Below are 12,215 nucleotides of genomic sequence, written 5' to 3' on the forward strand. Positions count from 1 at the left end.
TACGGCAATTTTCCACAATTTTCCTTGTATTATTTATACGGCCTCAGCCATTTGTGCTTCTAGTGTGTTTTCTTCACTTCTATTCCAGAAAAACGAGAATTTAAAGGCTGAGCTGGGAAAATTAGCCCAATGGGGTGGAGTGTTCAGTTTGATGTGTTGACTTTGGCTCGTGGCCAGCAGAGGAGGATGGCAGTTGGGAGTCACAGGACGAGTGAATGCGGCATTTAATGAGCCTGTCAGCGTAGCTCACTTTCCTCACTTCACTTCACTAAACTGCTGCAGGTCCAGGGGTGAAAGGGCCTTCAACCTCCTCTTTCCACCCCCTCGTGCTGCGGTCAGTTTAATCACAAAGTTTAATGAATAGCTTAAGGGTTGAGGGGAGTGTGTCGCCCTGCCTGCCTTCGGTCAACTTCCTGTGCTGCCTATTGACAATTCCCAATCAGCCAGGCCAACTCATTTCCATAATCCAAATCAAAAACAACCTCAAATGAAAAGCATTGCTAAGAAAAGGCATTAGTTGGATACGAAATGGAACAGTGTAGGGCGCTCTCAGAACTTTAACTTAGTTTTAATTATGGATCTCTCTTTTGAAACTACCATTTGAAAACAAATTGTCTCATTTCCCCTTTAAAGGGCGACTTTCTATTCAACCATCACCATCTTATTTTTTCTAAAACTATGTAAATTTAATTTTCAGTTGACTTCCGCTGTGACACGCGAATCGAGAAGCGTGCAAGGATGTCGAGGACCCAACCACACCCATTTTGCTCGCTGGTAAGTAAGCATATTATAAAATTTGTACGGCCCTCTGTTCTTGGGCTTTTCATTCTGGTGGTGGTGACTTTTCGCACAATATGGGAAGGATTAACCTGGAGGCGTAAACAAAATTATGTTTTTATTGTTCGCGCACTTGACATGCTTCGAGTTTTATTTGAGGCCAGTTAAGGATAGTCTGGATGAAAATTGAAGGTGAATGAATGGTCACTTGGATTTAAGTTCAATTTATCTCCATAAATCATTAAAAGAGAGTTTACAACGAGTCACACTTATAAACAGAGCTCAACATGCAATCCTTTAATTTAATTTATTACATGATCTACGCAGTCTAGACTTCATTTACAAGGTAGTAACTAGTAAATTTATAATAATTGCTATTGATTACTTCTCTTTACGGCGTCCCAAAGGCTTAACAGTGGTTCGTGTCCATGCTAAGCACTTAACAGTAGACAGAGATAGCAAGAAAACTTGATGGAAAGGAAAGGGATGCATGGATATGGCTGCCCGTGTGTGCGACAGAGAAAACCGCGTCTCTCGGAAGAGGGGAAGTTCGATTTATGTACTTGACTCCATTTTCATTGGTTCTGGGCGCTACATAAGCGAAACTTTTGAAGGAAGCCCTGGTTGGGGTTTCACCTTTGTCGTCGAGAGGCATGTAGGTTGTGTTCCCTCGTTCAGGTCAGCTTTGCAGTGCGTTTCATTTGGCGCAGATCCATCAACGTCAACGGACGTCCCACAATTGAGGATGTTCGATGGAAGGCAAACAGGATATCGAGTTTAGACGAGAGTAGACAGGACATTTCTAGAGAGAAATCCAAACAGGGGTCCAAAATAAGCATTACGTTTCCGCTTAAATGGCCAGATTTACATTTGCTTTATTGCTCACAAGTGCTAAACGTTTAGGATGGTATAGAGGAAACACCGGATTCCATGGCTATGGCGACTTGGGCTCGGGTGTTGGATTGCGTTCCACCTTAGCCGCTGCTTTCTCTTCTCTGATAGGCTTCACCAGTTGGGACGACACTAGGCTCATGTCACTGGGCGACCAGGCTTGAATGGAGTCCATCACGGTTTTCGAAACTATGATCGGTTGGTAGATGTACAGCAGAACGTTCCCGCTGACCCGAATGCGGTCCGGCTCCATGGAGGAGGCCTCCTGGCACTCAATCTCCACGGGCTTGGCCGGCTGCGAGAAGCGGTGCCGGTAGAAGCTGGACTCCCGCCTCTCGGCCGGAATCATCGACTGGGTCCGCGACCTTGTGTCCGCCATCCGCTGTTCGGACTCAACCGCCTGCATGCTCAGCACGGGCGAAAAGAGATTGCTCTGGCGCTTCTCCCGCACCAGCTCCCGCCAGTCCAGAGCCACCTGCTTCACATAGGCGTAGTTGCCTTCGTCCACCAGCGCCATGGCGAAAACTCCTGCTCTAGTCCCTCTCCTTCCAGTGGCCTCCAGGTGGTCCCGCTAGTGCCCCTATTCGTCGCCGTTTTCCGCCGGTTCCTAGAGCATTATTTTTATTCACACTTGATTTTCCCCGACCATTTTAAGCTGATAATTTTGGCAAGAACGAAGTAAACTATCTGCAAACTAGATTCCACATATTTCACGTCCAGGTTGCTATTTATTTGAAAGATCTGTAGCTTAAGTGAGCTCAAAAGCTTGCTGCCTATTTTCAGCCAAATGTGTGCGCCCAGAAGCAAGCTACAAAAATTCAATTGAAGCCAAATCGATTTTCTTTTTAATACTTTTTCTTTAATGTTTTTGTGTATATAAATGATATTTTCTGTTTTGTATTTGTAATGCCAAGTGAAAGTTTTGAAAACGCACAAAGTATATAAACCTTATAAGTTATTACAATGATCATCTGCCAGGAGTGAGTAAACCATAAACTAAGTCTAGGAATTCCAAACACGAACCTAAGAGATAGTTTCTCGTTTTTTTTATCAATTTTTTTCTTGCAAATAAGTGTAAGGTTTATCCTATTAATATAATAGACGTAAAAGGTATGATGTGTAAGGGCTGAAGATTCGTTGTCTCCGCACTGATTGTGTATAGTTGCGTTGCGTATAAAAATATAAACTCTGGTTCTCCATCGCTGTTCCTCTGTTGGTGAGCTCCGTTGGTAGCTCCTTAGTGCTGTTGGCTCTTAGCTTCTGTTTGCTTCGGTGCCTTTTGATACCCATTGATACCCATTACTCTCGTTCGGACTCCGCGCCGGATCCTTTGTCATCTGCTGATAGCTCCTCGTTCACAGTTCGCATTTGTAGGCACTTTAGTGTTTTTCAAACAAAAAAGCACACAAAAACGCCACTCAATTGATCATTGTGTTGTATAATATTTACTGGGTAGGACGATCTGCCCCTCTGTTCCTTCATGCGGCAGTTTACACGTGGCTGGGCATTGGCTGCTCCTCGCCTAAGTACATCTTCAGTGTTCCATCGAACAGCAACCTAAACTCGTAGGAAATTAACCGAAATAACAATACATCCTTACTATAAATTGCGTTCCTTTTCGCGCTCGCTACCTAAATTAGACATATAAAACTGGGCTGCCCCTCTGGGTGTCGCACCTTGCGGACGAGAGCGCTCTGTTCGGGATTCTAAAACCTCGAGCGCGGAAAACGCGCGCCAAAAGCGAGCTCTTGGTGGCTCTGCCTAAGTGGCTGGTTGCGCTGGTAGCGCTGGTTAACTCTAGTTACAGCTGTTAAATGCCTTAACATAACGTAACGGTAACCTACAACGATTAGCGGCCTGCTTAATTAGTGGCGTGCTGTCCTCAGATCGGAGGTGGTCCACGGATGTAGCGCAGCTGCGGAGTGAAGCTCATGGACAGGTTGTTCAGATTGTCGCAGCAGTTGGGTTGCATCAGGCAGGCGGCGCAGAAGATTGTGAACAGGGCCACCTGCATGGGCACCGCCGCCCTCGCGATACGCCACGCCCACCCGCGCTTGGAGGCCTGTGCAGGATCCACTTCCTCGCCATCCTCCTCGGAGCTCTCCAGGTTGAAGAGCGAGGAGGGATCGTCAGAGGGGTCGTCGCCACCATCGCCACTTGTCAAGGTCTTGAGTTGCTTCAGCACCATCTTCTGCTGTTCTGGGCTGAGCTCCAACTCCTCCTCCTGCTGATCCTCTCCAGCCTTCTTGGCCTGACGCGCCTTCCGTGCTCCCTTACCCCGTCTGCCAGGCGACTGCGGTTCTCCCCTGCCCTTGGCGGCCTGCTTCTTCAGCTGTCCATTGGCCTTCGGGGAGAGCTGCTGGCTCTGATTCAGCTGGATCTGCTGCTTCTGCTGGTGGCTAGCTGCAGTGCGCACAATCAAATCCCTGCAGGTGTTCTGCAGGTGCTTCAGCTCCGCCTCGGCACTTTCCATGCGGGCGGCAATCGAACGCATGGCTTCGCTTCCGGGCGCCAGAGCCAGTTCCAACTGCTTTGCCAGGCGCCGAAGAACGCCCAAGCGTCGCTCCCTCTCGGACAGGCCGCCATCGGAAGTAGCTCCTCCATCGGAGATGCCGGAGTCAGAGAGCGAACCATTCGAGGCCGTAAACTTCGTGATGTGGTAGATGTGGTTGGGGTCCAGGTGCTGCTGTACGGCCAAAAGTTGCTCCTGGCTAACGTGCACCTTTTCGGACAGCAGCTTGGCCACCAGTTTCACATTCTGGGCCAGCTCCACTGGTGTGGCTTGTCCCTTGTCCAGCGCTCCTTCAAGACCCTTCAGGGTGCCCCTGTCCTGGCCCAGAGCCAATTGGAACTCACTCAGACCAGACTCCAACTGCCTCCAGGCAATCAGCGAGTTGGTGAGCACTTCCAGTTGCGTGTTGATTCTGTGGATTCAAGTGCAATCGGTTAGAGGTGATCTTAGTAGCGATATTGTGGGCTAACTCACCTGGCATCCGCCTCATCCCAGGCACTGTACATGTCGCTCACTTCGTTCTTCAGATGCTTGTGGAACTCCTGCTCCGCGGACATCAGCGAGTGCACATCCCAGGCTGTCGTGGAGGTGGCGGCTTCTCCTGTGGCCAGAGCCTCCACCTGATTGCCATTGCTGTCGGTGACCGTGATGGCCACTGCTCCGCTGGACGTCAGTTCCTTGTGGACGTCAGCAGCGTTCTCCTCCTCCACTGGTTTTTGCTGCTTGAGTTGTTCGGACTCCTGTTGCTGCTCCTGCTCCTGTTCCTGCTCCTCCAGGGCGCTCTGCAATCGGCGCTCCTGCCTGGTGAGCCAGCTGTGGACGGAGGCGTTGAGACGCAGCATGTTGGTCCTGTAGCTGGCCAGTTGGGTCTGCTCCAACTGAAGGGGCGGCATGATGTTAGCTTGTTGCAGTCAGAAGGTTCGATGTGATTCAACACTCACCTTGAGAGCCTCCACTGCTATTTGGATGGCCGGCTCCGTGTCGAGGAGCTCCGGAGTGGGCTTGTCCCCCAGACGCTGCAGCGAGCTCTTCAACGCACTCATCTCCTGCTGCAATTTGCGGGCAGCCGAGGCATTCTCGCTCCAGCCAAGTAGGTCCTCCCAGGCGGCGAGCAGATCTGCGGGAGAAGATCAGAGGCGGGAACCGTGAGGATGTGGTCGTTTAGGCGAAGGAGGCTGGTGATTCCAGTTAACAGAGTTAAATGGTGCACGAGAGAAAGGCAATTTAATTGGGCGCTGGCAATCTCATTTCCATTTATAGCACACTTCCATTCCCATTCCCATTCCCTCTGGTGGCCAAGAGCCCTTGGTAATGAATACCTTTCTCTAAGCGCTGGAAAACGGCAGCGGAAAGTGAAACTCTGGACCGCCAAAAGGAAAATCAAGTCAGCAAATACAACTCGGAGCAGGAAAACGGCCCTAGCCACAGCAGTTAAATGCTTGCCATCGCTTTGCGGTTGTGGGTTGTGTGCCAGTAACAATGTTTTCTAATTGAAATTGTTTGGCTCGAACGATTCGCACTGCATTTGCTGCACTTCCCCTGCCGTCTGCCATTTCCGCTTGGTATGTGGCATGCTGGCTTTGTGGCGTTGATTCTGCATCCAGAGAACGTTGGGCGGACTGGCAGCAGAACCAGACAAACAAAGAGCAAGCTAGCAAAGAGTAGTCGACCTTGGGATACCTATAGCTCATACCCAAAATTACTCATGGGAAACAAGTGCTTAAATAGAAGACTCACCACAACAGGGGAACGATGGTATGAAATTCGGGCTTGAAAATCGAGGAGCTGGCGACAAGTGCGTGTGGCCCGGTTGGGTAATAAAAACGCAATGCGTAATGCGAGGATTGCACAAATGACTTTCACCTTGGGCCTGGCCAAAAACGGTGTTTTTCCCTGTTTATTTGCGATTTTCGCCAGTGATAAAAGGCAGCGGAGGATAAAACGCACTCGGAGTGCTGGAAAAATAAACCCAACCGATGCGAACTTGTTGGCAGCCAAACCGAAACTGGTTGACTGAACTTCAGAGCAGCTGCAGCGGAGCTCGAAGCTTGACTTGGATCCCCTGTGTTCCAGCAGTGGGCGTAGGATGGGGAATCCAACATCCAACCCACTGGAGCAATTCGAGCGCAACCAAAGCGATCGCATTAGCAGAGCGTTTGAGATGGGTGTTGGCTGGGAGGAACAAATCTACTGAGGAGGCTAACTAAATGAAATGCAAAAGATAGTAATCTTAGACCATCTCGATTAAAACTGAAATGTTTTCTCAGTGAGGCTTAATCACACGCACTTTAGTGTTTTGTTGCCTATGCGAAAACTGGCTCGTATCGAAACTCGTTGCAAGTGCGAGTGGATGCCACTTTTCGCAGATTACTTTGGATCGGATTTTGATTGCGGATGGAGTTGGGGTCGGACTCCACCTGTTTTCCGGCAGAAATTGAATAATCTTCGCTAGATAACCGCGCAACAGCAGCGAAAAGTGCAAAAATTGCACATAAAATTGATTAGCCATTAAGTTGGACGGCTGACGGAGATTATTGGCCTGGAAAATACTTTCTCTTTGCGCTAAGCAGACTGCATGAATCGTTAATAATTATAATGAAGCTCTCAGGCAAATATTTTTAATTCACTGCTTCGTAGTTTTTAGGCTTCTTTGCTGACATGCAAATTGCCTGGTGCTTTTTTTTGCCATGCATTTCGTCACGATAGCTGAAATGCAAATAGCAGACGTACATTGCCAAAACCGCAAAGGGGGAGGGGGGCTCTTGGCCAAGGTCGTTGACGTTGGCTACAGTTGTGGGTCGCAATGTGAGAATAATCAGTTTACGTGGGCGGTGTTCGCGAGAGAACTAATCGAGCAAGTATCACAAAAATAGACAAGTTTTCCAATAAGTAATGAACTAAATATTCATTCTTTCGACTGCAGTGCGATGTTTCTATCAACAGTCAATCAAACCAAAGGAAAAGCACAGACTACCCCAACTTAGTTGGGTATTCCTTCCTTGATCTGCAAAAGGATACTCCCAAAGGAGTGGCGTGACTAACAGCCATAAGCGTATGAAAAGGGAGTGCTCCACATGTTACCTTACCCTTAGTTGGTTTCATCCACCCTGTATGCAATAGCATATCTTTATAGATAAAGCACATTTCGGTTCAGGTGAGGTAAGCACCGAGAACAGCCAAAACGCCAAAACTAAACAAAACGCCAAGGCAAATGCTCTCTGGCTGACCTGAGGCAAAGCTCAAAATATTTGCCAAATTAATCTTGAATAATTATGTTCGCGCGTATTTGTGTGGCAATTATATACAATTAGCACGAAAACATAGAAACCAACGTCGTTGGATATTTTTAAATGCTGATTAGAGAGCGGCAAGAACGAAGCGAAAATGATCGTAGATGCTAAACAGCTGAAAATGTGAATGGATTCGAGTGCGCGGGGTTCTGCATGAATGAAGTAATAAATCTACCGATTCGAGCTTCGAGCAGGAAATCTACAAGCGGAAATCGCCAAAGAGATGTAAATGGGATTGGAAATGCAAATGGAAATAGAAATAGCTTGTTACTGCGGTTCAATGCCCTCTGGCAAACGCATTGAACCACTTAGCTAACCACGTATAGAAGCTACTTGAGTTGGTCCATCCAATTTGGTGTCTATGATCTGGTTTCTAACTCTAATCGAACGAAGGTCAACCACAAATGGGGCAAGCGATCCATAATTAATGATACATATATCAAATGACAACTGGGAACTTGAACTTGCGCACCGACGGCAGAAAAAGCAGAAAAAAGTTATGAGGTAATAGAGGCAACCGGTTCCGGCTCTACTCGCTCCAAAAGAAAATCATACTTGGAGCATTCTTCACTCTTTTATGTGCCACCATAAAAGTGTTCACCATAGGAGTGCTCACTGTGCTGCATTTACCGTTAATGAGCGGACCGCCGAGGCGATACAGTAAGCACCCTAATTAGCGATCCAAGTGGCAGCAGTAGGCACTTGCAGCCCGATTTGGCAGCTGAAGATCAAAGTCGGTCAGTGAGTCTGGCTGAATCGAGTGGTATAATCAGAAAGAGCAACAACTGGCGATTCTTTATGAGAATTGCGGCAAGAATAGCGCAATCGCCAGCGCATCTGTGGGCTGGAAAGTATCATTAACCACTCAAGAGATGAAGATGCCCCTTTCCAGATTCTTTGCGTTTGAGTTTCCAAATGTGTCAACCTTTTCCCCTCGAAGTTTTCGATAGCATTAACCAATTATGTGGTATTTCCTTATGGAACTGATTTAAGTCCACCTTCAATTGGGCAGTCCCAAACATATCTTCACATTTCATCCAACCAACAAGCTTATAACAAGTGTACAATACTAGGCTTAAATTTCTCTCGAAACCAACCTAATCTCTCCACTAATTGCCCGCTTAGTCACCCACTTACCCAACCCCACAATCTCGTCCAAACTCTTCTCTCGCTTCTTCCCTTTGTGTCTGAAACTGCTCTGCCCGTTTAACTCGTATCTTTCCGTGCGATCTGTGCTCCAAGAGCCCCATCGTTTACACCTGTTTCCCAATTATGTTTACCCCTCATCACATCATCTCGGTACACCAACGGTGGCCATATCTGTCCTACGGAGTGTGTTTGCTCGGGTGGCGGCCAAGTGTTTACCTTGCTCCGATGACGAACGCGATGTGTTGGTGGAAGAAGTGGCCGAAAGCATTTCGGATATATCCGTCTGGACGGCCACGCTGACTTTCCCCATTGTGGTGGCCTGGGTTTGGGAGTTTTCCCTGGCAGCGCTCGGCGGGAAAAGCTCTCTTCAACCCCCGAGTGACCCACTTTCGTTCGATGCGCCACTTGAAATCAATTTTCGTATTCAATTTGTGTTTTAAACCATTTCAATTTCGTTTTTGAAGCACACACATGCGGAGATTGTGGGAGTACCCACTGTAACTTGAACAGTACTGCATTGGAGTAAGTTTAAGTGGGGAAGACAATTGAAATTTACGCGAAACTCTTATATCGAACAGGAACTCTTATACGCAAGGCTAGAAAGCACGCGACTTGGGAACTTTATGAATGGACACTTCTAAGTTGGATTTTGTACGGGCCTAAGTTACTTCAGAGGGCATAGTTATGTTTTATCACAGCTGTTTTGGCGGAATTATGCGGGATTCTAGTGGGATTACTTCACACAATTTCGCGGAAGCACGTAAAAATTTAATTACAGACAGCGAAACAGAGAACAACCGCTTGGAACGCGCGCAGAAAGCGAACTGAGAGACGTGGAGAGTCGCGCCGAGAGGCAGAGACAGCTGAGAGCTGCGAAAAAGGGGGAGCAGAGGCGAGAACTAACCAACTGAGAGCCAGAGGGCGGAGGTGGAGGCAACGTGCTCGCTTAGCACAGTTACCTTAACTTTATTTGTTTTTTAAACAGAGAAAAGTGCCGAAACTGCAACACATATCGCACTCATCACAAACAAGCTCATCTTATGATCTAGCAGCCAAATTAAAATATTATTATTCTAATATTTTCTCTGTGTGTACAAGAACACAAGACAGCTAGCACGCAAACATACGAATGGGAGAGTTCTGAAACAGAACTTTTGAACTTGGTTTCGTCACACGCAATCTGAAAACACCGTACGTATACATACACGTATATTGTATATTGTATACGATTAGGGTCGGGAGCTCAAGCGGCAAAAAAGGCCAAACAGCATTAGCAATAACAAGTCTATATTTCAAATGGCGACGTCACATTTTTCCCAGAGCAACCAAAATATTTTTCAAAACCAGACAACAAAAGCTATTAAAGCGATGACGACATTATCAAAGTCAAAAGCTGAAGCTACAGTTTTAGAGCAAAAAGTTTTGGAGCGAAAACAAAAAAACACATACGCAGTTTTAGAAGCATTGTGTCAAGATTTCAAAACACTGAAATCTAAGCAATATTGTAGAATTCACCCTCGCACATAAATTGATGTTCCACAAAGTCATCATATTTGTATTGTTTATAAATATTCGCAGCGGGCGCGTGACGTCAGTGGGCAAAAATAAATTTGCTCTTGCTGGGGGTCAGAATTAAGCAGCTGGCTATATCTATATCCCTTCATTAAAATGGGGCAGATTTATGGATATGCGGAAAAACTTCAAAGAATTTGGAAAATTTTTAAAAAACTAAGTTTAACGTCTACCAAGAAGCCAATGAGGCTGAAAAGCGCAATGCTTTCTAAACTTTATCACGGACGCAAACCTACATGTAAAATTAGACAGAATTGGTGTAGATACATTTTCCCAATGGAATATGCCTGTAAACACAACGAAAATTGCCAGTTTATAGCCCTTATAGGATGTCATAGGAATTAAATTTAAATTAGATATTAATCCTCACTCTTAATATACGTTAAATATATAATCTCAAGATCTCTTAAAGAGCACCTGTCTCTTGAGCATACCATTACCGCTTCGGAAACGGGATCGATATTAGTGCTAGACTACACGATGATCTCAATAACTAAACTCAAAGCAATCTAAGAACGACAGTTAACGGATGATTGTTAAATAAGATTGTTAATACATTTGACAAACACACAAGCATTAGCGGCATTACGAGAAGTTAAGAATTACGAGATGATGATGGTATGACAGAACACCAAAATAAAAACTAAGTTAGGAATAGTTCACAGGACAAACGGATACAAACGCAAGTTGAGAATTATAACAATTTTAGTTTTGCTTTTGGTGTGTAGATTTTATTGCCAAAAAAATAAAGAACAAATGAGCAAGAAAAAAATGGATAGAACAAGTAAAATAGTATTATTTAAAATAATAATAAAATAGAACAGAAAGCGAATAATCAATTGAGGATAAGTAAATTCGATGCGAAATGCGTTTTGTCAAATGCAAAAACAAACTTTCTTCAAATCATACATCATATGCACTATCGTATACAGTGTGTTTAAAGATCTATTTGTACGGCGATCAAAGGCATCCGTATAATACATGCTTAAAGCTCGGCCTTTGCGGCGTCTGTTTAAAACAGTCCCCGCAATCCGACAAAGAACCGACCGAGGCGTCCACCCACGGGCCGGTCTACCAGCTCGTAGAGCGACCTCAGCGTTCCCGCCAGGAATCGGTAGAGCGCAAAGTGCTCCAGCATATTGCCCACGTCCAGCACGAACTCGATCACCCGTGCCACGAAGCGCGTAATGGGTGCACACTGGCACTCGACCACTTGCGCCATCTGCCGCGAGTCCCCGGATGGTTCCGCGGGACCGGGAAGCTCAGTCCCTGGACGTCGCCTCCGGCGCCGGCGGACAGCGGCTGATACTGGTGATGATGACGATGGTTTGCGTGGAGTTGCTGGAGGCGGGAACTCACCTTTTGTCTGGCCAGCGCAGTGGTTGGACAACACGGTGCCGGGCGGACCGCGCAGCACGGCCTCCAGGCAGCGGATGTTGTCGCGGCAAGTGTTGATGATCTCGTTCTGTTGGGGGATTAGGATATGCATGGCATTAGTGGGATTCGCAGAAGCAACTGCAATTTAACTCACATAATCCTCTGGTCTAAGCAGATGGCATCTGATCTTCAAGGCTCTGGTGTCGTCCAGCCTGTCGCGGCTCTGCTGCAGCAGGGATCGCATCTCCTGCTCTCCGTCCTCGGAGTCGGAGCCACTCGACGAGGAAGTGGTGGCTGGAATCAGCTTGATGCACTTCTCCAGGTTGCGGGAGGAGCGTCTTCTCTCGTCCGCCGTCACAGTGCGTCGCCTCCTGGTCGAAGTATCGCTCTCCGAGGTGCGACGCAGCAGGGACTGGGCCGAGTGGCTCATTCCGCCAAAGTCCAACTTGCGTCCCACAGACTCAGCGCGATGGCTAATCTGCTGGCTGATCGACTGATTCTTGGGCGTGGTCATCAGGGCGGTGGCGGAGGCAGACAGCGAAGGCGTGACCTGCAATTGCTGCTGCTGTTGCTCCGACTGGGAGCCAGCAATCAGGCTCTCATCCATGTCTGGGGGGCACAAATGCTTGTTATACGCTGTTAGTTAC

General features: G+C 47.1%; 2 protein-coding genes across 7 annotated transcripts in view; both read right to left on the bottom strand.

Annotated features, from left to right (window-relative positions):
- Positions 1 to 1,711: 1,711 nt before the first annotated feature.
- LOC6545161 lies at positions 1,712 to 2,463 on the bottom strand. The gene has a single exon (XM_026977175.1). The coding sequence runs from the start codon at positions 2,183 to 2,185 to the stop codon at positions 1,712 to 1,714; it is 474 nt and encodes a 157-aa protein (XP_026832976.1). The 5' UTR covers positions 2,186 to 2,463.
- Positions 2,464 to 3,097: 634 nt separating this feature from the next.
- LOC6545162 overlaps positions 3,098 to 12,215 on the bottom strand; it is a 115,241-nt gene continuing 106,123 nt past the window's right edge. For 3 of the 6 annotated variants that reach the window (XM_015158085.2, XM_001970988.3, XM_015158087.2), the window contains 5 exons: positions 11,723 to 12,177; positions 11,551 to 11,656; positions 5,122 to 5,297; positions 4,655 to 5,058; positions 3,098 to 4,592 (listed from right to left, as the gene is read on the bottom strand). In XM_015158085.2, coding sequence (XP_015013571.1) covers positions 3,551 to 4,592; positions 4,655 to 5,058; positions 5,122 to 5,297; positions 11,551 to 11,656; positions 11,723 to 12,177 — 2,183 coding nt within the window. In that variant the 3' untranslated portion in view covers positions 3,098 to 3,550. Of the gene's footprint in view, positions 4,593 to 4,654; positions 5,059 to 5,121; positions 5,298 to 5,917; positions 6,198 to 8,835; positions 9,450 to 11,062; positions 11,500 to 11,550; positions 11,657 to 11,722; positions 12,178 to 12,215 lie in introns of those variants that run through there. The other 3 variants (XM_015158086.2, XM_026977511.1, XM_026977512.1) reach the window with 3 other exon arrangements.

The sequence above is a fragment of the Drosophila erecta genome, unplaced genomic scaffold (assembly GCF_003286155.1).
Source record: "Drosophila erecta strain 14021-0224.00,06,07 unplaced genomic scaffold, DereRS2 tig00000021-arrow-pilon, whole genome shotgun sequence".
In the NCBI taxonomy this organism is placed as follows: Eukaryota; Metazoa; Arthropoda; class Insecta; order Diptera; family Drosophilidae; genus Drosophila; species Drosophila erecta.